Source organism: Pyrgilauda ruficollis, unplaced genomic scaffold, assembly GCF_017590135.1.
Source record: "Pyrgilauda ruficollis isolate IOZ18807 unplaced genomic scaffold, ASM1759013v1 scaffold21, whole genome shotgun sequence".
Classification (NCBI taxonomy): Eukaryota; Metazoa; Chordata; class Aves; order Passeriformes; family Passeridae; genus Pyrgilauda; species Pyrgilauda ruficollis.
Window position 1 is genome coordinate 1634590 of NW_024520318.1, and position 20745 is coordinate 1655334.

General features: G+C 42.7%; 1 protein-coding gene across 1 annotated transcript in view; it reads left to right on the forward strand.

Moving 5' to 3' along the window:
• The first annotated feature begins 1912 nt into the window (after positions 1-1912).
• Positions 1913-20745, forward strand: part of SMC4 (structural maintenance of chromosomes 4) — a 29649-nt gene continuing 10816 nt past the window's right edge. Inside the window, exons 1-11 of the mRNA XM_041467719.1 lie at positions 1913-2127; positions 2729-2924; positions 4029-4207; positions 4761-4952; positions 6491-6667; positions 16242-16406; positions 17634-17761; positions 17979-18119; positions 18832-18982; positions 19289-19453; positions 20182-20415. Coding sequence (XP_041323653.1) covers positions 2768-2924; positions 4029-4207; positions 4761-4952; positions 6491-6667; positions 16242-16406; positions 17634-17761; positions 17979-18119; positions 18832-18982; positions 19289-19453; positions 20182-20415 — 1689 coding nt within the window. The 5' untranslated portion in view covers positions 1913-2127; positions 2729-2767. The remainder of the gene's footprint in view (positions 2128-2728; positions 2925-4028; positions 4208-4760; positions 4953-6490; positions 6668-16241; positions 16407-17633; positions 17762-17978; positions 18120-18831; positions 18983-19288; positions 19454-20181; positions 20416-20745) is intronic.

Consider the following 20745-nt stretch of genomic DNA (forward strand, 5'->3'; position numbering starts at 1 on the left):
TTTTTTTCACTAGAAATTTTTTTTTTAATAATTTTTTTTTATTAATTTTAAACCAGCGCGCGTCGCCCAGCAACCAAGCACCGCCCACTGACCTACTTCTAAAATTAAAATTAACCCTTTTCTCCGCCGGCACGGCCGCGAGGCTGTGTTACCGCGCCGCCCTCACCCCCTAATGTCTCCCAGCCCTCCGTCTCTGCCCAGAAAAAGCCGCTCCCGGCGGATTTCTGCGCGCTTTCCCCTCCCTGCTGTAACGAACACAAGATGGCGGGCGGGGGCGGCGGTGCCGTTCAAACCCGCGGGCCCGGCCCCTCCCGTCCCAGCCTGCCCCGCGCTTTTCTAACGAATTTCGGTTCGAGTTCGCCGTTTCGGCGCCATTTTCGAGTGTGGAAGCGGCCGAGCTTCTACAGCAGCCGGAGCCGCCCGCGCTGCCGCCGCCTCGCCGGGGCACGGAGCCGCCGGGACGAGCAGGTACGAGCTCGGCGGGAGGAAGCGATGGCGGTTCGCCTCAGGGCGGTGGGGTGGGGGGGCTTCGCGGCGGAGGAGGTGCCCTCAGGGGGCTGCCCCGGGCAGGAGGTGCCGAGGGGACGGTGCTGACGGCGAAAGAAGAGATGCTGGGAGAGCTGAGGGGAGACAAGGGATGCTGAAGTGGAGATTAGGACTTTTGAGGGGAAGGTGCTAATGGGGAGACAAGTGATGTTGAAGGGAAGGTGCCGAGGGGAAAGGCCGGGGGTGCTGAGGGGGAGACAGGAGGCGCTGAGGGGGAAGGTGGGGTGTGCTGAGGGGATGGCAGGAGGTGCTGGGGGATCGGCGGGTTCTGCCCCGCGCCTCATTTCCCCACTTCCCCCCTGGCCCGGAGGGAGCAGAAGCGGCGGCAGCGCCTCTCCCCGGGCCGGGCTGCCCCGCTGAGGGTCCCCGTGAGGGCTCCGCGCCCCGCGGGTCCGTCCCGGCTGCTGTCGGCCCGGGGCTTTGAGGAGCGGGTCCCCGGGGGGCTGTGCAGCCCAAGGGCTCCCGCCGTGCCCTGAGGGACCCCCGCGGACCGCGGCTCGGAGGACGGGGAAGTTCAGGGACGCGTTTGGGTAGCGGAGGGATCCGATTTTAATCTGCTTGGAGCAGGAACCCTTCTAGCCCCGGCTCTGCCTGCTGCTTTGATGCTTGAAGGGTGAGAGAAAAATCCCAAGAAAGCTCTTAATGATTGGCTATTCGCTTAAAAGAGCTGGACTCGATGATCCCCGTGGGTCCTTTCCAACTCGGAATATTCTGGGAGCCTGTGACTTGGAAAGAGCGTGACAAGGGTGCAGTCTGGCTCCTTAGGCTTTAAAAAAGCCCCAGATTTGTCACTGACAGGGCTTGTCTCTGTCACATTTAATCGGCTGTTAATAAGGAAGCTTTTCTGTCCGTCTCCGGCTCTTTTTTTCGCCATCCCCGTGAGGAAAACAGCGCTTGGCAGGAGAGATGCTTTTACCGAACACCTTCGAGCTGGCTCGGGGGAGGGGCTGGGCACGAATTTGTTAAATTTGTTAGAGACTATGTGGCAGCTGATTTATCGCGATTTAAAAGCTGAGGTCAAGTAGTTCGGCTTGTTCGTTCTGGTGAAGTGTCCGAGGGGGGGAAGGGTTGGGAAGGTAAATAGGTCTATATTGCACAATTCTGTTGGAGTGGAGCAGTTCGGGAAAAAAAAATAATAAATAAATGTGCTTTGAGAGGCTGTAATTGTCTGCGACAGCCATTGCGGAACAGCTCTGAACGGGGGCATAGACTGAAATTGCCTGAAAATGAGTTCTGTCTCTCATTTCCCCCCTCCCCCATTGTCCCAAATGAAGGACTCTCAGGAGAGTGTGGGCTGGGGGTAGGTCTGAAAACGTCAAATGATTGGCACCAATTGTAAGATGACTTTCTAACCACGTCAGTTTTTTATCTTGTGAGAAGTAAACTTTCTCATGTCTGTTTTTCTGCGAACTCACTTCGCCACTTGCTGCGATTTCAACTCTTTGGGGAGAGTTTTGCTCCTTTTCTTCTCATCGGGTGCTTTCTGTTCACCCGTTCGGGGAGCTGTGCTCGAGTGCCAGCTGATGGCTTTTGTAATGCTCGTCCTTGCTCAGATCACTTTAACATCCCGGCTAGATGAAGGTATTTCGTTTTTGCTTTCTCTCTGAAATGCTGAAAGCTGGCAGGAGGGGTTGTGTGGTATTTTGTGAGCAGAGTGTGTCGATTTAAATGATTTAAGAATTAAATCTTTGCTATAATCATGCAGGGCTTTTGTTTCTTTATCTGTTTGTCAATCTCTCTATATCCATACGAATATTTAGCACGGATTATTGAAAGTAAAACGGGTGTCAGGTCTGAAATATAACGAGTTCTTCCAGGAGAGTATAGACATGTGGCTCCTGGGCTTGTTATTCAATGTGTCATTAACCCTTTTGCCCCCAGCACCAGGGTGGCTTTCAGGGAGCAAAGTCACTGCCCTGACATGTCCCCACGGGCTGGCAGCAGGTAGATCCATGCTGTTAAAACAGATTAGGCTCAGCCCCTCGTTTTGGGGGTGATGTATCTTAAAATATATCATTACGAAGCTAACCTCGATATTTTGTTTCCAATTTGGATTTTTGTCTTCTAAATGCCTCCAGTCTTGAGTTTCTAAATGAGTCAAGCATCTGGGCAGAGGTGTAGGTGAATTCCTTGCGGGCTGTAGCTCGGTGCTGAGATCACGGGGTTCTCTTGTTTGTGTTAGCAAAGGAGATAGAGCCCTTCAGTTGTTTGATTGCTCGGAATGGAAGGGGAGCAGCCAACAGGGACCGTGCCAGGCAAGAGCACCAAAACCTCCACTGCAGCCCGTGGGAAGGGCAGGGAGCCCTTGGAGGAGTCCTCCATGGACATGGAAGTGGAAAACGAAGGCACCAGGGAGCCTGACAAAGAACCTCCCCAAGGTAGGTCTGGGCTGGCTGTCGTGGTGCTCGTTGAGCCTCCTCAGCAGCATCTTGAATTTCCCAACTCTTCCAGATGGGATTTGCTCTTTTCCCTTCTACAAAGCAACGCTGAAACCCCTGGCAATTTAAAACTGCTTTTAAAATGGTCAAAAGAGCTTGCAAAGAGTTAAAGGGTTTGGCCCAGTACAAGTGCAAAAGCAATTTGTAGACTTTCTCCTAATAAAGCCTATTTCGGAGCTCTGATCTGGAACATTGTACTTAAGATTGTGGTACAACAGCAGGATTTTTCAAATTTATAGGCAGCCAATGGTATGGGATTTCTTGGAATGGAATAAATGTCAAGTTTATTTACTTAACTCTTAAAATGATTTGACTTTCTTTTTCATGAAGCAGTGTATTTTCTTGAGTTCCTTGGGCTGAGCTTTCGCAGAAAAAAATCTGCAAAACCAGCAGCTGTGTAACTTTTTAGGGAGCCAGATGTGCAGTTGTTAAAGGCAGGTATTTGACAAATACATTAAAATTGGTGGCAAAAACTGCTGCTTGTTGGAAGGAGGAGTTGCTGGTGCCTGGGGAAAAGCTGCTCTGCTGATATCCAGGGGGCCAGTTTGTTTTCGTAACAAACTTCCTGTCTTTGCAGAGCAGCCGTGCTGTCATTGCAGCTTTCAGAGCCTCGTGAGAGATCCCCAAATCTTGCACAGTGACTCTGAAATGTGGCTTTGCACTTATTCATTAGAAAGGCTTTGCCTGCTTCAGATTTGCAGATTTATTGTGATGGTTGGAGCTGTTGGAATTGCAGGGGGCCTGTTAAAGTGTGTTGGAATAAGAATTACATAATGAAAGAACAAACCCAGTGATGGGACATCTGAAGTAGCTCTTAAAAAACATTTTGTTTGTGGAAAGAAGAATTTTAATTCCACTCGGCTCATATTAATAACTGCAGGCCAAAATATAGTTTGGTTCAGACAGAAATGATGTTTGCTTTTTCGGTTCAACATTTTAAAAGGTGTTAAATAACTGAGAGCTTAGAATTGGGTTGTTTTTTTGTTGTTTTTTTTTTTTTTAAATTTTTTTTTTAATCTTTCTGTTTGTTTGGATGGGTTTTAGCAGCCTCAGATGAGGTGGTGGATAATCGAAGTTTAGAAGAGATTTTGGGTAGCATCCCTCCTCCCCCACCTCCAGCAATGACCAGTGAACCTGGTGCTCCTCGCCTCATGATCACTCACATTGTAAACCAGAACTTCAAATCCTATGCGGGGGAGCAAACTCTGGGACCTTTTCACAAGGTATCTTTCTTTTTCCTTTAAGTAGTTTTGAACTCAAGGTAAGACTTCACTGGGTGGTATTATTCCTTCCTGCATTTTCTTCATCTAAGCTGACCTCAAAATAACTGAAAAAATATTTAAGGTTTAGAAATATTTTGACAGTAATATTCTAAATTAAGTAGAGAAAACAGTTAAGTGCAACTTTCCAATGCTGTGCAATTTTAATTTGTCAGCACAGCTTAGAAAAACTCTCTTTTCTCTTGATTTCGTTTGCTGGAGAACTTTTAGGGCTGTGTTTGAAGAAAGAGAATATTTTTTTGTGCCCACAAGAGACTTACGTGGCTGAGCATGAAACTTTGCTTGTGAAGCCTGCGAAGTGCAGGGCTTGGGTTAAGCAGTGCAGCTGGGAAAGCTGAGCTGAGCTGTGGGGCTTTTATTCACTTCTACCTTGGCAGCAAAAGCTCAGCTCTCAGACACTTGCACGCACGAGGAATAATTGTGCTTGAAATGGGTGATGGACGCTGGGCAGGGTTTCTTTCCCTTTGAAGATCACTTTTTCCCCTTCTCTGTGCAGCGTTTCTCATGTATTATCGGGCCAAACGGCAGTGGCAAATCCAATATCATTGACTCCCTGCTTTTTGTGTTTGGCTATCGAGCCCAAAAAATCCGATCCAAAAAGCTCTCGGTGCTGATCCATAATTCTGATGAGCACAAGGACATCCCGAGCTGTTCTGTGGAAGTTCACTTCCAAAAGATCATTGACAAGGTAGGTATGATCCCAGGTTTTTTCCCTTAAGGAGCTGAAAAACTTTTAATATTTGCTTATTTTCGTTGGAGCTGGGGAAAGCTTCATAGCATGATTAGTTTACCTTTGGGATATAAACCATCAGTGTTAATTAACTTTAAAAATCCTCTGTTGAGTAGTGCAGCTCTTAAAATCTTAGGAGGGATTCTTTAATTTGCTGCAGGACTAATATGTGGTGGATTTATTTTTGAAAACAATTTAGAAATTTTTAATCATCATTTTAAGAAGAACTCGTTTTAATTAGTAATCTTGTTTACCTCAAGTAAATAAATTTATTTCTGCAATTAAAAGAATTAATGGAAATTTACAAGTCTATATTTGGACATATTAGATATTCTTAAATGTATAACACAAATATATGTATTAAGAAATAAAAGCTATTTAAGAAACTTTTGAAACCAATTAGAAATTATTTTAGGTTATCTAAATTTAGAAAAATATATAATCAATCTGAAACTTATTTACACCTTATGTACTGTAATCATGCCTGTAATTTTAACAGACTTTTCAGCAAAAATTCTGGACCCCACATTTTACCACTAAAATTTTTTGAAGCTGATATTTTGTTTGAATGAAATAGAAAGTGTTGGCAATTTTAAAAATATTTCTTTTGCTTTCTGCTTTGTGTATTGATAAAAACCTTAGCACTTTTTTTGTTGATTTATTGCAGTTGTGGTACAAAGAATTTATTTCTCCTAATTTAAATTTCTTTTTTGTGCACACATCCAAACTTTTAAATTTAGGGTCAACCAAAAAAGTGGGAAGTGTACATTGAAATTCCAAAAATGGTGTTAATAAAGTGGCAGCATTTACAGCCTTTTTTAGGAACTGTTTGAAAAGGCACTTGATTTTTTTTCTTTTTGTGTTTATAATAACCAGATTAAAAAATTCATCTATTTAAATTTAAAAAAAATTTTTTTTGACTTTGTGTGAACATCCAGAAGCTGAGTTTGATTTAAAACCAGAGAGTAATTTGAGAGCTCTTGGGGGTTAATCTGGGTGAGTTTTAACTTCTTGAAGCCTGGCACCAGCTTTATTTTGGCTGCTGCTCTGGAGGTAAATGGAAGCTCTCTTTTGAAGCTGCTGATGTCACATTTGTCACATCTTTAATGTTTGGCTTTTTTATCTTGTGCAGTTTCTCTGTGGAGCTGAGAGCAGCTCTGGAGGAGCTGTGAGTGCAGGGAGCTCTGCAGTCCCCAGAGGCACTCCAGGCTGGGACAGCACAGCCACTGCAGCCTGGGCCATGCAAGGGAGTTCCTGTCAGTTACAGGGGAAAGACAATTCAGGGGATTTTTTTTGTCCACTTCTCAAAGGATTTTTTTGTTGTTGTTTTTCTCTCTTTTTTTGAGAGATGCAATTTTAAGACAGCTCCCACTTCTACAACTCAGAGTCCATGATAAAAACATCTCATGATGAAACTTATCTGGTTAATTGTGAAATAGGAGGTAAATTCCCATCTACAGTAATTGTTTCTCTGGCTTTGTGTTTCCCCAAAGCAGGAAGGAGATGATTACGAAGTCATTCCTGACAGCAAATTCTGTGTCTCTAGAGCTGCCTATAGAGACAATTCCTCCACCTACTACATCAATGGCAAGAAAAAGACATTCAGAGATGTTGGGATGCTTCTCCGAAGCCATGGCATTGACCTGGATCATAACAGGTTCTTAATTTTACAGGTTGGTGTGTGAATAACCTCCATTTGAAAGTTGTATTTCCAGTTAAAACTCTAAAAAATGCAGGTTTGAAAAGTTTCCTTGGAGGCCTTGAAGTGCTGTAGCAGCACATCATGGTTTGCATGCTCTGCTCAGGGTGCAAATCATTATTTGCTGCTGTAGGAATTGAAGGCTCAGAAGCACTGGGGGATCCTCTGTCCCTTTTTCCAGGAGGGAATTTTGTGTTCCTGCCTGCAGGACTCGTGCTCGTTCCGCCCTAGCAGCACGTAAATATTGGAGTGTCAAAGAAACCTTCAACCCCAATATTATTGTGCTGCTTCAGCGTGGCAGAGACTCAGCTGCTGGGGGTGCTTTTATCTCTGAACTCCATCAGTATTAATTGAAATCTGAATTGTTTAATTGTTTCATCTGCTGTTGTCTGCTGCTCTCACAGAGATACGGTTTTACTGGGAAATGAGTGGGAAAATGAATTGTGCATAAAATAAGTGCAAGAAAAATCCCTGAATTGTGTTTGTTGTTTACACTTGTTTACCAGCTCCAGAAAGTTTTAACCAACGTTTATAACCAATTACAGTTCACAGCCCATACTGTAAAATTAATCACAATTTGTCAATATAATATCATTTATATTCATGTTTGACCTTCAGATTCTGAGGCTTGCTTGCATCTGTTTGCTGTTTTAAAGTCAGGCTGAAGGGAACAACGTTCATTTTTTTTTTTTTCCTAGTTTTTAAATCATGAGAATTTTGCTATGTGCCAGCCAATTAAAATGTAAATTAAGCTACAAGTATTTAAATATTAATTCTATTAAATAACTATTTCTGCCATTACCTGTAATTACTAATAAGTCCCAAATCTACTCTGGCCTAGAAATCAGTGATCAGTGGGAGCTTCCCAAGGTCTGAAATGTTTAATAGAGTTTATTTTAGGCCTGGTTCTGTCAAAGGACCTTCCAGTTCCCCTCTAAAAAACCAAAATATTTAAAGAACTTGTAGCTGGGTGGCTGTGCTTGCTTCACTTCCTCCAGGCTTTCTGTGCAGTCCTTTTTTACAGCTACACCCACAAAAAGAGGATATCTCTGTTTGCAAGTCTCCATGCCAATTAATTATTTCCTCCAACACTTTATTCCTGTATTTTCTGCCTCAGGATGGAGCAAGAAGCACCTCCAAGAAAACAACTTGGAGTAAATACATCCTTTTTTTAAAATTTATTTTATTTTTTTTTTTAAATACAGTTGTTCTGCAATATCATTTTGCCAAAATTTCCAGAAGGGAGAAATGTAAAGTGAAAGATGAAGCAGGGTGGGAATGCTGGGCCACAGATCCCAAAGCTCAGTTAGAGAACACTGGGAGCAGGGGAGGGGAACATTTGGAAGAGAATATTGATAAATTCATTTATTTGATATTTTTCCCCCCAAATGGGATTTGTTTTCTTCTCCCACAAATTGTTTTAATGAGGGGAGCATCCCTTTTTTCCTAAAAGCTGGAATTTCAGGCTTTCCACCCTACAAAGGGAAACAAGGGGAAGTAGAGCAAACATAAACCATAAACCAGAGCTTTCCCACCATAATTTTCATATTTCATCACACCAGGCTTTGTCTCAGAAACTGCACTGAGATTTTCTGCCTTTTTTAGCTTTTCTGACAGGGCAGAGCCTTTCTCTTTGCCTTTTTAAAGTGAAATCCACTGATCTGACAGTCCAAAATTCAGTATTTCCACTTGAGAAATGTAGCAATATTTTCCACAGAATGACAGCAGAACTTCAACCCCCAAATCCTAAAATTTATAGTTAGAAGGAAATAAAACCATCTAAGGCTGTGGATTGTTATCACAAGGATTGCATTTTCCCCCCTAATGTTTTTCAAATTATTTAAAATTGAAGGGATAAGTAACAAGTTTATTTGGCTTTTTTTTTTTTAGCAGCAAAACTAAGAGTTTAATTAAACTAAGTTGAACCAAGTATTTCTCAAATAAAATAAGTTCTAAATCTCTGATTTTTGACTATATCAACAGGATGTAATTAAAATATTTCATTTGTACTCTGGATTTTGGGGAAAAATATTAATGAAGGATTATCAAATGCTGGTTTGGGTGTGTGACAGAACATTTGCTGTCAGTACTAAAGCAAATCTTACAGGAGAACATGTCCTACATGTAGTACCAACACCTTTAGAGCTTTGATTTTTATCTTGCTCACATAATTGCCATTACTCAATGGAAAATATTTGCTTTTTAGAAGACTGCTTCAGGTTTTTTGGCTTCCTTTTCCCCCGTTCACCCCCTATTTTGCAGTGTTTTTCTGCTGATTTTGGTGCTTTTTAGGGTAAAATTTGAAAGCTGAGTTTTGATATAGATGTTTCTGCTGATGCCAGACTGAAAATATTCAAATCCAACTGCTGCTGACTTCTGTGAATAACATCACAAAAAAAAAAAAAAAAAAAAACACCTGTGGGAAAACAGAAAATGTGAGAGTAATTGAGTAGTTCTAGAAAAATTACAAATTCTGTGCCTGAACTTGCAAATTGAAATAAATCTGGTTTCAGAATTCTTCTGGTTCCAATGGGATGTTGCCAGCACAGAACAGGAGGAGTTTGTCACTTCTGGGATCCTTAACTCCAACACTCCATAGTGCATGTTTTTATTAAATTTCCCTGTGCTTTTAGTACTTCAGGAATAGACAACTATTTTGCATTATTATAATAATTATTATTTAAAATCATCACAGATATGTTGCATTTTTAATGAGCTTGCCACAGCCTGAAACTGCAGCAGGAAAAAGTGCATTTTATCACTTAAAAAAAAAAAAAAGAGAGTTTGGGGGAAAATCTGGCACCTTACTGCTGCTTTTCTGTCTTGCACACCTTGCAGGAGCTTGCAGAGGTGTAAAGAACAGCAAATAAAATAATTTAGCTTTGACTGAAAGCCTTGGAAGCCTGCTGTGGCCAGGCTGACAAACCCAGAGTGTTTGTGCTGCTCTCTGCAGTGACTGCTCTGAAAGGTTCCAACATTTCAGCCTTCAGTGCTTTTCTCTAAGGAATGATGAGAGAAATGGGAGCCCTGGGGAATGGCAGGGTTGGAAGTGCAGGGGGAATGTTTGGGATCTGTGGCTGCTCTGATGGGCAAGGTGAGAAGCAGACTCACCAAAAAGGGTGGAAAAGCCAAGTGGAGCTGCCCAGGTAACCCCCAGCAGCCCCTCTGCACATCAGTATTGCAGAATTCATTCTGCTTTCATGGTAACGAACTTCTAAATTGATTTAAATTTATTTCAGAATCTTACAAACAAATTAGAACTGTTTTAAGTCAATTTTGTCCTAATTACAGTGATTTTCACTTTAATATATTTGATAAACTTAATTAAAATATTTGTCTGTCATCTTATATCTAAATAACTGCAGGGATTTTATTTGGTGTATTTTCTAACTGTTTTATTTGGTATATTTTGTATTTTGGAGCTCAGTTTTATCCTGTGGCAAGATGAGGTTGCCAGGAAGGAAATTCTGTCAGGTTTTTCACCTGCTCCTGTGTGGAAACAATGTGGGAGTCACTTCCAGGGGAGTGGGGAGGAAATGAGGGAGAGATTTTCTTCTCCTTTGAGATCAACCAGAAATTCCCAGTTGTTGAGGACTGTGCTCCTGATAGGACACTGGAACTGAGCTTATAAATGGGATTCTAAAAAATCTGTGCTGCCAGCATGGGGGGTAAAGAGAGGATTGTTCCTGTAGGAAATTCTGCAGAAAAACATGGAAAATGGGAGGAGAAAATAAGTGATAATTGAATATTTTCTGTAGAACAGCCCAGTAGCAAATCAAACACTGCAGGTTGGGTTTGCCAATTCCTGATTTAAATTCCAAAGTGACTCTGGATTTGCACTCAACATGTTCTCTGGTATTAAACACAGCAATGCCCTTAAAACTTGTAAACTTATTTCCAGAATGCAGAATTGTAGTTTTGTGCACACAACTGAATGTTGTATAAAGGCTCAGTCTGATATTTTCTTCATCTCTGGCCAGTGGTGACATTGCAGATTTTTATAAGTACATTTATTTTGTATTTGACTTTATTTCCCATTGAGTTTTCCTGGAAAGGAAAATGTTTTGGTGCTTTTTTCCTCTCCTGTATATTCACCATGTGGTAAAATTCAAATGTAGAAATGAGATAGGACCACAAGCATTAAATAATAGCAACAATAACACAGAATCACAGGAAAAAAATGTCAAAACAATCTGTTGTAGCTTCCCAGAGCTCTGTTACAGCAGGACAATAATGAGATTATGGGAATATTTGCTCTCTCCATACATATTCCAAAATCCATGGATGCAGAATTGCAATTCATGGGCAAAGCTTTGTGAGATGAGATAAAATAAATAAATAAAAGACAGAAATTTAGGATGGATTTTTGCCATTCTTTATTGTACTCCTGCTTAAAAATGAGAGCTACCATTGTGGTAAAGTGGGGGGAAAAAACCCAAAGCCAAGTGTGAGCACGTAAAAGAAAAATTAAAAATTGAAATCTGGGACAGAGGGTGAAATCAGTGGAAGCTGCAGACAGAGAAAGGGAGATGCTTGTCTCATTTTGCTGACTAAAGGCTTTCTGAAAAGAAAAATGCACTTTGGTGCTATGTTATCAAGAAATTGATGGCACAAAACAGCCAGGAAATAAAAATGTAGTGAGAAAACAAAATTCCAGGCTTCTTTTCCTCTAAATAAATGTTCCTCACCTTGGCTTTTGCTGCAGTTCCAGGTTGTGTCAGGCAGGTGGAACTGGAGCTGAAAGAGCCAAAAGCTGAACTCAGGAGCAGTAACAGTGGGGTAAAGAACTAAAGGAAAAGCAGGAACTAGGCTTGGATTTTCTTTTACATCTCTAGAAAAACAGCTTTATAACAAACATTGCAGAAGTTTTAATGGGATTTTTCCTTTGAACAAATCCAGTGTCACTCTGGCTTTGCTCCTTGTGATGCTGAGGAGTTTTCAGCTCCTGGAGAAGTTCTTGCAAAATCTCTTCATCTCCACTTTCTTCGGTGTTTGAGAGAAGTGAAACATTGCTGTGCTCTGGAAAAGAAGTCAAATAGAACTTGACTTTTATTGAGAGAGGTTTGTCCTGTGCTGGGTCACTGGTAAAAAGTTCAGAAAATGATTGAAATTGGGGTGTCATTTGAATTAAGATGAGTTTTTACATTTAGACAAACAGCAGATTTTAGCTCTGGCTGCTCTAATCCTCCACAAAAGTGCAAGTCAAGGTGGTTTTTACACTGCTTACATTAAATTTTAATTACCAATGCATTTATAGTACTATTTCACCCCAAATATCCCTTAATCTTGTTCTGAATTTTAAAAAAATTGTCTTAAAAATACTAAATATTCCTAAAAATACCAAGTATCATAGTCACAAGGTTCACACATTAAATTTTCTGGTGATTTAATGGGATTTTGAAACAAATTTATATATTTTGACCTGTCCCCAATCAGGGACAGTTTTCCTGATCCATAGTGTTGCATTTTCCAGGAAATATTTTCTCTAAAGCCGTTTCTTCTGAGCACAACTGTGCTTTTCACTTCAGTCAGATGTCACATTTCTCCACCTCTGATTAGTGGTAGAGAGGTCCCCTAAAAAAACAAAACCTAAACCAGCACAAGTGCACCACAAAATTCCCCTCAAAAACCACCCAAACTGCCTGAGCTCCTGCCCAGGGCACGGTGCATTCCCACCTACTGAATTCCAAGCTATCCCAAGGTTCTCAGCTTTTTAAAGCTGAGCTTAAGACAGTAGAAATTGAGAATCCAAAACCCTGGAAGCTGTTTTTGCCTCCTTGGTGCCGTAATTATTCCGTGGGACATTGACAGAGAGCTCTGGCAATGCTGCAGTGACATTTAGACACAACTCAGGCTGTTCGAGCTGCTGCCTTCCCAAAGCTTTATCCCAAATTCTCAGGGATGAAAAGAAGAGACAATAATCAAGAAAAACAAACATCTTCCTAGGTTCTGCAGAAACAGCTCATCCTGCCCAGGGGATGGAATTCCTACCTGGGAGGGTGGGGAGGAGCTGGGTGGGATTCCCAGAGGAGCTGGGGCTGTCCCTGGATCCCTGAAGGTGTCCCTTCCAACCCAAAATGTGGTATTTGCTCTTCATGAAGAGTTCTCAGCTTGCTGTCAGTAATTTTTCAATGCCAGAGGCTTTTTGCCATCCCTGTCTCTTCCACAGCAGAATTTTAGGATGGGATATGGTGGCTGGATCCCAAAATTGCTTTGTTCCCCTTCAGCCGAAGGTGTCCAAGGCACCCTAAGTGTCCCTTAGGGCCCCTTCCAACCCAAAATGTGGTGTTTGCTCTTCATGAAGAGTTCTCAGCTTGCTGTCAGTAATTTTTCAATGCCAGAGGCTTTTTGCCATCCCTGTCTCTTCCACAGCAGAATTTTAGGATGGGATATGGTGGCTGGATCCCAAAATTGCTTTGTTCCCCTTCAGCACTGTCCCAGTGCCCCACGATCCCAGTCACACCCCTGGGGGCTGGGGTCCCTGCTGGGATCAGCACTTTGTGCCATTCACACTCCACAGCTTTGGGGAACAGGAGCCAGTCCCGCAGGGAATGTTCTGGAACACAGTGCAGCAAATGGGAGTTACCTCTGTAGGACCTTGTTTCTAGACCACGTTTGCAGGAAAAGCCTCATGAGTAGGTCAAACCTTCCCTTTATCAGGTGGTTAGAAAAGCTTGTTAAAAATTCTAATCCATATGTGCCAGAAAATATTGGATAAACTCAGGTTAGAGCTGTGCTGAGAGGATCAGCTGTTTTCCTGCTTTTAGGGAAAACTGGTTGTGGGCAGACTCAGAATTTTAAACCAGTGCTGGAACGTGCTGCTGTTGTTGCCAGTCCTGAAACTTGTTTTAAACTTCTCCTCTTTACTTAGGTACAATACAAAATTAAATTCTTAAATTGAGGAAGTATCATAAATATCACAGCTGTGAATTATTTAGCTGTGCAAAGAAACACAGGTTCCAAATTGCAGGAATTTATTCCTCATCCTTTTCACCAGAGCAGCCACTCCAGCTGAGAAGGGCTCTTCCCTTACTTTACAGCCTGGTCTCCAAGCAGGTTTGTCCTGATTTGCCCCAGGGCTCAGCTGATTGCTTGGAAATGTTTCCCCAGCTGAGGTGATGCTGTGGGATTCCCAGTGGCTGTTCCCTGGGGAATTCTGTGGGAGCTGAACTGCTGCTGGGATGTGTGTGCATGGTGCAGAGCTGCAGTTGGCCACGTGGATCCACATGGATGTGGAAGGCTCCACACGCTGCAGAAGCTGGATTGGGTTTGTAATTCCATTCAGAACTCTTGCATCGAGTGTAGAACCTTCCCAAATGGCTTGGTGGGTATGGAAACGTGGAATCCTGGCATGGTTTGGGTGGGAAGGGACCTTCAATCCCATCCAGCCCCACCCCTGCCATGGCAGGGACACCTTCCACTGTCCCAGGCTGCTCCAAGCCCTGTCCAGCCTGACCTTGGGCACTGCCAGGGATCTGGGCACCTGTGCCAAGGCTTGCCCACCCTGCCAGGAACAATTCCTAGTTCCCAATATCCCATCCACCCTGCCCTGTGGCAGTGGGAAGCCATTCCCTGTGTCCTATCCCTCCAGCCCTTGGAAACAGTCTCTCCATCTTCCCTGCAGCTCCTTCAGGCACTGGAAGGTCTCAGTTCTGGCACCCTGGAGTTCTCCAGCACAGATCCAAGGCTGGTTTTCTTCTCAGGAACTTCTCCCCTCGTGTGGACGTTTGGTTCCTTGTTGGCATTGCCCATGGCTGGGTGTTGAATCCATTTTGACTGTCTGAGCAGTGCCTGCATTTCCTTTGTTTTTTTACACATTGCTCCCTGTCCTGAATTCCTGAGTCTCAGGAGGACAACTGAGGGAAGGAATTGCACAATTTGCACAATTCCAGGGGTTCTGCTGGAGCCTTGGCAAAGCTGGGGGTGCCAGCTCTGAGGAGCTCCCGAGCTCCTTCTCTCAGTGCTCAACAAATGTCTGCCTGCCCCGCCTTGCTTTCACTTTCACAACCTCGGCAAGGAGGGTTGGGGCTTTGAAATTCACCATTCAAATAAGGCATCAAGTAATGAGCACTGCTAATTAATTAGGAAACGCTGCAATGGAGTTTTAGCAGCTGTAAAATCTGTTTGCTCTGTTAATCATTGTCAAGAAGAGCAGGTACAAGTTTTTCACTCTCCTTTATCAATTAAAGGAACTTTTAATTTCTTTTCTGGAAGCCTTTTTGTTTCTTAAATCTGGGTTGAACTAAACAGATTTTTTAATATATTAACATAATAGTATAAATATTAAATAATACTTAATACTCTTATTATTTAATTAATAATTTATAAATATACTTATTTTTGTCCTCAATAAGAACATAATTCAAGAACTCACATTAGTGAGTTACAGAGAAACCCTACAACTGCACCATCATCTTTCTTAGAGGTGGTTAATTCTATTTAACCAAATAATAAAAATTTTATTCATTCCTTGCTTGTCCATAATTGCCATTTTTCCCTGTTAAATCCAAGGTGGGTTTGTGATTTCCAACACTGAATACAGGGGCTGTGAAGCCAGTGTAGAAACCCCTCAGTCCTGATCAGCACTGAGTTCAGTCTTTGTTTCCTCGTGGATGTAAACAGAGGAAATGTTCAATGCAAGAAGGAGAAAGTCTTCTGACAACCCCACAATCATCGGGGAGGTTGCACAGTTTCCTTCCCCAGAGCTGACGGGCAGTTTTGGGGTGAGAACCCCCACTTTTGTGGTAAGGCAGCAAATGGATAATTGGAGTTTTATAGACTCCAGCAACAGTTATTCACAAATTGATTGGTTTGTTTTGTTTTTTGAGATGTGCAAGAAATGAAAATAAGAGTTGGGCTGGGGTTTTTTGTCTTGTCAGTAACACAAACTGTCCTTGTCACTGGCTCTGTTTAATCCTTTCTAAATATCATTTCTGAAAATTGAAATTATTTTTAATACCGCCTAAATCAGTTAAAATTAATGCAGTACATAAAGGAAATTACACAAAGGAACTCTCTTACCTAAAGAATCCTTTCCTTTCTCCACCAAGGAAGCCTCAATTAAGTTAATTCCAATTCCAGTTCATCCATCAGCCACGATTTTGTGGATCTTCTGTTTCTAAAGAGACCCTTCAGGGACTTCAGTCCTGATTAAACTCTCTTGCCAAGTGCCTGCTTTATTCTCTTCTTCTTTTTTTAGGTTGGGGAAACACATTTTGAATCTTTAGAGAATGAAGGAACAGTCAAACCCGAAGGGTGGCTCCACTTCACCTTGGAGAGGAGATTTTTCTTCATCCTGATCCTTGTTTTCCCAGATAAATGTGAAGACTGGACTTGATCTTGGAGATCTTTTCCAACCTTAATGATTCTGTGACATTCCAGTTTGAATCATTTTAGTTGGCGCCTTATTTTATGTTTTTTTAATAACATCTCATCCTCATTCCATAGATTTTTTTTTCAGAATACTTTCCCTATCCCAGAAAAAAAAAAAAAAAAGCCAACAAAACCCAAACCCTAAGAAAAGATGCACCCAACTTTTGTTTCCCAAGGGGGAGGTGGAGCAGATTGCCATGATGAAGCCCAAGGGGCAGACGGAGCACGACGAGGGGATGCTGGAGTACCTGGAGGATCTGATCGGCTCGGCGCGGCTCAAGGAGCCCATCCACAGCCTGTGCCGCAGGGTGGAGCTGCTCAACGAGCGCCGCGGGGAGAAGGTGAGAGGGCTGCTGGGGCTGCAGCACACAGCCTGGGGGCAGCCACCGCTCTGCACAGCTCCTGAAAGGTGCCTGTGCTCAGCTGGGCTGGGCTCTGCCTCCAGGCACTGACACAGAGACAGCCTCAAGCTGCGCCAAGGGCGATAAATACAGGTTGGATATCAGGAAAAAGTTTTTCACAGAAAGAGTGATAAAGTTATGGAATTGCTGCCGGGGAGGTGGTGCAGTCACCATCCCTGGGTGTGTTTAACAAAGCCTGGATGTGGCACTGGGGGCCAGGGTTGAGTTGAGGTGTTGGGGCTGGGCTGGACTCGATGATCTTTAAGTTCTCTTCCAACCTGGTCATTCTGTGAACTCCTGGGACCTCCCAAACAAATCCCAGCATTTCTGCACATAGTCCTATGGAGAGTTCAAAATACATGGAATTACTGCTGATGCCTCAGCTTTTAGGTTTTTCAGATTCTGTGCTGCTTTAGTGTGCAGTTCTGAGCTTCACATCAGGCGATGGTGAGCTCTGCACAGAGCAGGGAGACAAAACAATTCCTGCTCCAGCTGGGCACCAAGGACAAATGATCCAAATCTCAGCCCAAGAGCACAAACCCCGTGGGCTGCAGAGAGAAAAACAAGCAGGATGGGAGTGCAGGGGCTGAGCTGGAATTGGACACTGAACTGCAATGTGCACATGGAGCAGAGCTGATCCCAGGGAGAGACCCCGGGAGCGCTCGTGCATTTTGGGACCATTTGGGTTCATCTTGGCTGCAGCCCTGGCTGGGCTCTTGTGCTGCCCAAGGTGGATCCATGGAGGAGATCCTTTGAATCAATCCCTGCTTTATTCTGCAGCTCTGGCCAGCCTCTGCTCCAGGACAGCCTGCACAAGGCTTCACTGCTGCCCCTAAAAATCCTGCTTTTGTAGAATTTTATTGGTGTATTGAGTGCTAAAATTACTAACTTCTAAATAAAATCAGTTTTCCTTGATGTGTCTGTGATAAATCCCGAAGCAGACTTGTTTTAAAAATAAACAACACCTGTAGTTGTAGGAATTAAATTAAAAATGGCCAGTCAGAAGGCTGAGGTAAAGGAAATCACCATAAAATTGCCTTGCAGAAGTAATTCCTGATACCATTTTTCCAGAGGATTCATGTCCTTCAAAGGGCTTGAAATTTTCTCCTCATGGTTTCCTCCTGTAGTGCTGGCCCTGCCTCAGCTCTGCCCCTCTGTTTTCTCCAGTTAAATCGAGTTAAACTGGTGGAAAAAGAAAAAGATGCCTTGGAAGAGGACAAGAATAAAGCCATTGAGTTCCTTTGCTTGGAAAACCAAATATTTAAGGAAAAGAATCAGATGTGTCAATATTATATGTAAGTAGTTCTCAGGGTGTGGGTTGGCTTTAATGTGGTGGGGCTGCTGTTAAACTTTGCTTCATTATCTCTAATTAGAAATATTTTCCATTTCTAACTCCAAATTACTGTTATTTTTTGATTATTTTACATAATTCTATTGTTACACTGAGAATTGGAACTAGAGATTCATTGTGAAAATGGAGAAAAATGAGGATGTATTGTTTTATTTTCCTAGCCATGACCTAAAGAAACGAATAAATGACCTGGAAATGCAGAAGGAGAAAATTAATGAAGAAACTAAAAGTATTAATGAGAAAAGCAGTAAACTTGCAGAGGAAACAAAAACCAAGAATAAAGCTTTGAAAGAACTTGAAAAGTGAGTACTTCAGGGATGTGTAGTACTGTGTTTTACATGTTTCCCACCAAAAAATGAAATTATCTGATGACCAGAGTCACTTCTGGTACATCTAAATACACAAAGAAGCATTTAAATTAATGCATAAAATAAATTAAATGCACAAAAAATAAACAAATTCACATAGGTTTGATTTAGTTCTGGGTAAGATTCAGAATTGCAATTAGGAAATGTCTGATATTTTTAATAGATTTAAAGTGTTTCTTTATATTGACTGTTCAAAAACAGAATTAGTAGATGCTTTTTAGATTTACAACCCCAATGCTTAGGGACATGGATTTGGGAATTTTTCCCTGGTTTCCTCATGAGTCATTTATTCATAAATTGTGTTTCTTAAAATTGCTTTGCCTGGGTGCTGATCTCCAATCCAGCTGCAATATTGACTTGCTCATCCTCAGGGAATACTGGGGAGAGATGGGAATTATTAATTCTGTCAAGGAAAAAAAATGAAAATTTCTGAAAAGATGTTTAATATTGCTTGGGTAGTTGATCTTTCTCTGATGGAACATCATTGTCCCAGGGAAAATACTGGGAATATAGTGAATATTGGATGTTGTTAATCACAAAACCTGGGTAATATTAGCTTAAATTCTCCATGTTTACTTATTAAAGCAATCTTAATAAGCCTTGTTTTTGTACTATATTAAATATTTTTTTCTTTTTTTTCCTCCAGGAAATCAAATAAAATTACAAAGTTCATAGAGGAAAATAAAGAAAAATTCAATCAGTTTGATTTGCAGGATGTGAAAGTGAGGGAGAGACTCAAACATGCCAAGAGCAAGGCTAAAAAACTGGAGAAGCAGCTTCAAAAGGACAAGGAAAAGGTAGGGGGTTAGATCAGCTGGATTGGCTTGGAAAAGTGCAGTAAATGGTGGAGAAAATGGGAAGGGCACAAAGAAGGTGGGAAAATAGGGTTGGAGTTGTTTTAGTTAGATTTTGAAGCCATTAAATCAGCCCAAGATTTTGTTGGCTAATCACTCACTGCAGTGATCACTCCATGAGTGGAGTTAATTCATGGAGCTGTGTCATCCACTTGGTCACTGAGAGCTCTTGGGCTGCCTTTGGATGCAGGAGGGATTCAGGAATTGCCATCCAGTGGCAGAGGAGGCTCAAAGTCCTTTCCTGTGCAGGTGGAGGAGCTGAAGAAAGTCCCCTCCACGAGCTCCAAGGCCATCGAGGACGCCACGGCCAAGAGGGAGCTGCTGGCAAAGGCCAAGGACAAGGAGGAGGCCAAGCTCAGGCAGGTCCTGGCCAGCCTGCAGGAGGAGACCAAGGGAATCCAGAAGGAAAAAGAGGTTTGGACAGGCAGGAATTACCCACCTGCTGTAACTTCCCTCTTCTGAAGGAATCCAGCACCAGGCACTTGTAAAATGCCATTTATTGACAATTCCACTGTTCCTCGTGGTAGTTCAGAGGAGCCTTGGTGGGAAATTAATCTTAAATTAATAATCACAGCTAATCCTTGGCTGCTTTTTGAGTGCTCAAACATCATCAAGTAGCTCATTGATAGATTTAATATAAATAATACACTCTGATTTTCTGCCACCAAAACATTTAAGCCAATGGTGTTGCTTAAATAAATAAAGATACTCTGGAATGATCTGTTCCCAGCCTTTCCCACACAGTCTGTGAATTAATGAACAACTACTTTAACATTTGGTTGTTGGTGGTGTTGTTCAGTACCTGGAGGCTGGAAATTTATCCTGTAAATTTGCAGGGCTGTTTTCTGTCCTGGAAAGCGTGGATTCTCCATGGATTTGAGCTGTAATTTAGCTCAATGTGTAGGGCTCCTTCCACCTTTGAGAAAACCATCCAAAGCTTGTGTGGAAATGCTCTGTGATAACTCCCTGGCATTCTTTATAATTAGGAAAAGCCTTGTTAAATTCCCAGCCATTCACGCTGATTAATGAAGAAAGGCTGCTTCTCCCAGAGAGCAGAAGTGTTTCCTGCTACCAGGGCTGGAAAAGCAGATCCCATGTCCTGTTCCCCTGTGCCCAGCTGAGTGTCCCTGGTGTTTCTGCAGGGCAAGGAGAAGGAGCTGATGGAGTTCAGCAAGGAGGTGACCGAGACCCGCTCCAACATGGAGATCGCGCAGTCAGAGCTGGAGCTCTACCTGAGCAAGTACAACTCTGCCCTGGCCCAGCTCAGCCAGGCCCAGGAGGCCCTGGGGAGCACCTCCACCACCCTGAAGGAAAGGAAAGCTGCCATCAAAGACATCGCTGGGAAACTACCCCAGGCTGAGCAGCAGCTCAAGGAGGTGAGACTTGACTTTCATTTTGAGTCACACACAAACCAAAGACCCACTCTTCTCTTTGGCAATAATTGTGGTGACATAAACCATGACCCATCTCCTCTCAAACATCACTGAAAAGCTATTCTCTAATACTTTGCTGGTGGAGCAAGTTCTGGATTTCAGACTTACTCTGTTAAGCCAATATTGACTTGACTTAAATCCTACATATCCCTGCAAGGGAACAGATTTAATTTGACACTGAGATGTGGCTGCATTCCTGAGCCTTCTTCAGGGTGCTAAAGCCCTGGCACAGGTGCCCAGAGCAGCTGTGGCTGCCCCTGGATCCCTGGCAGT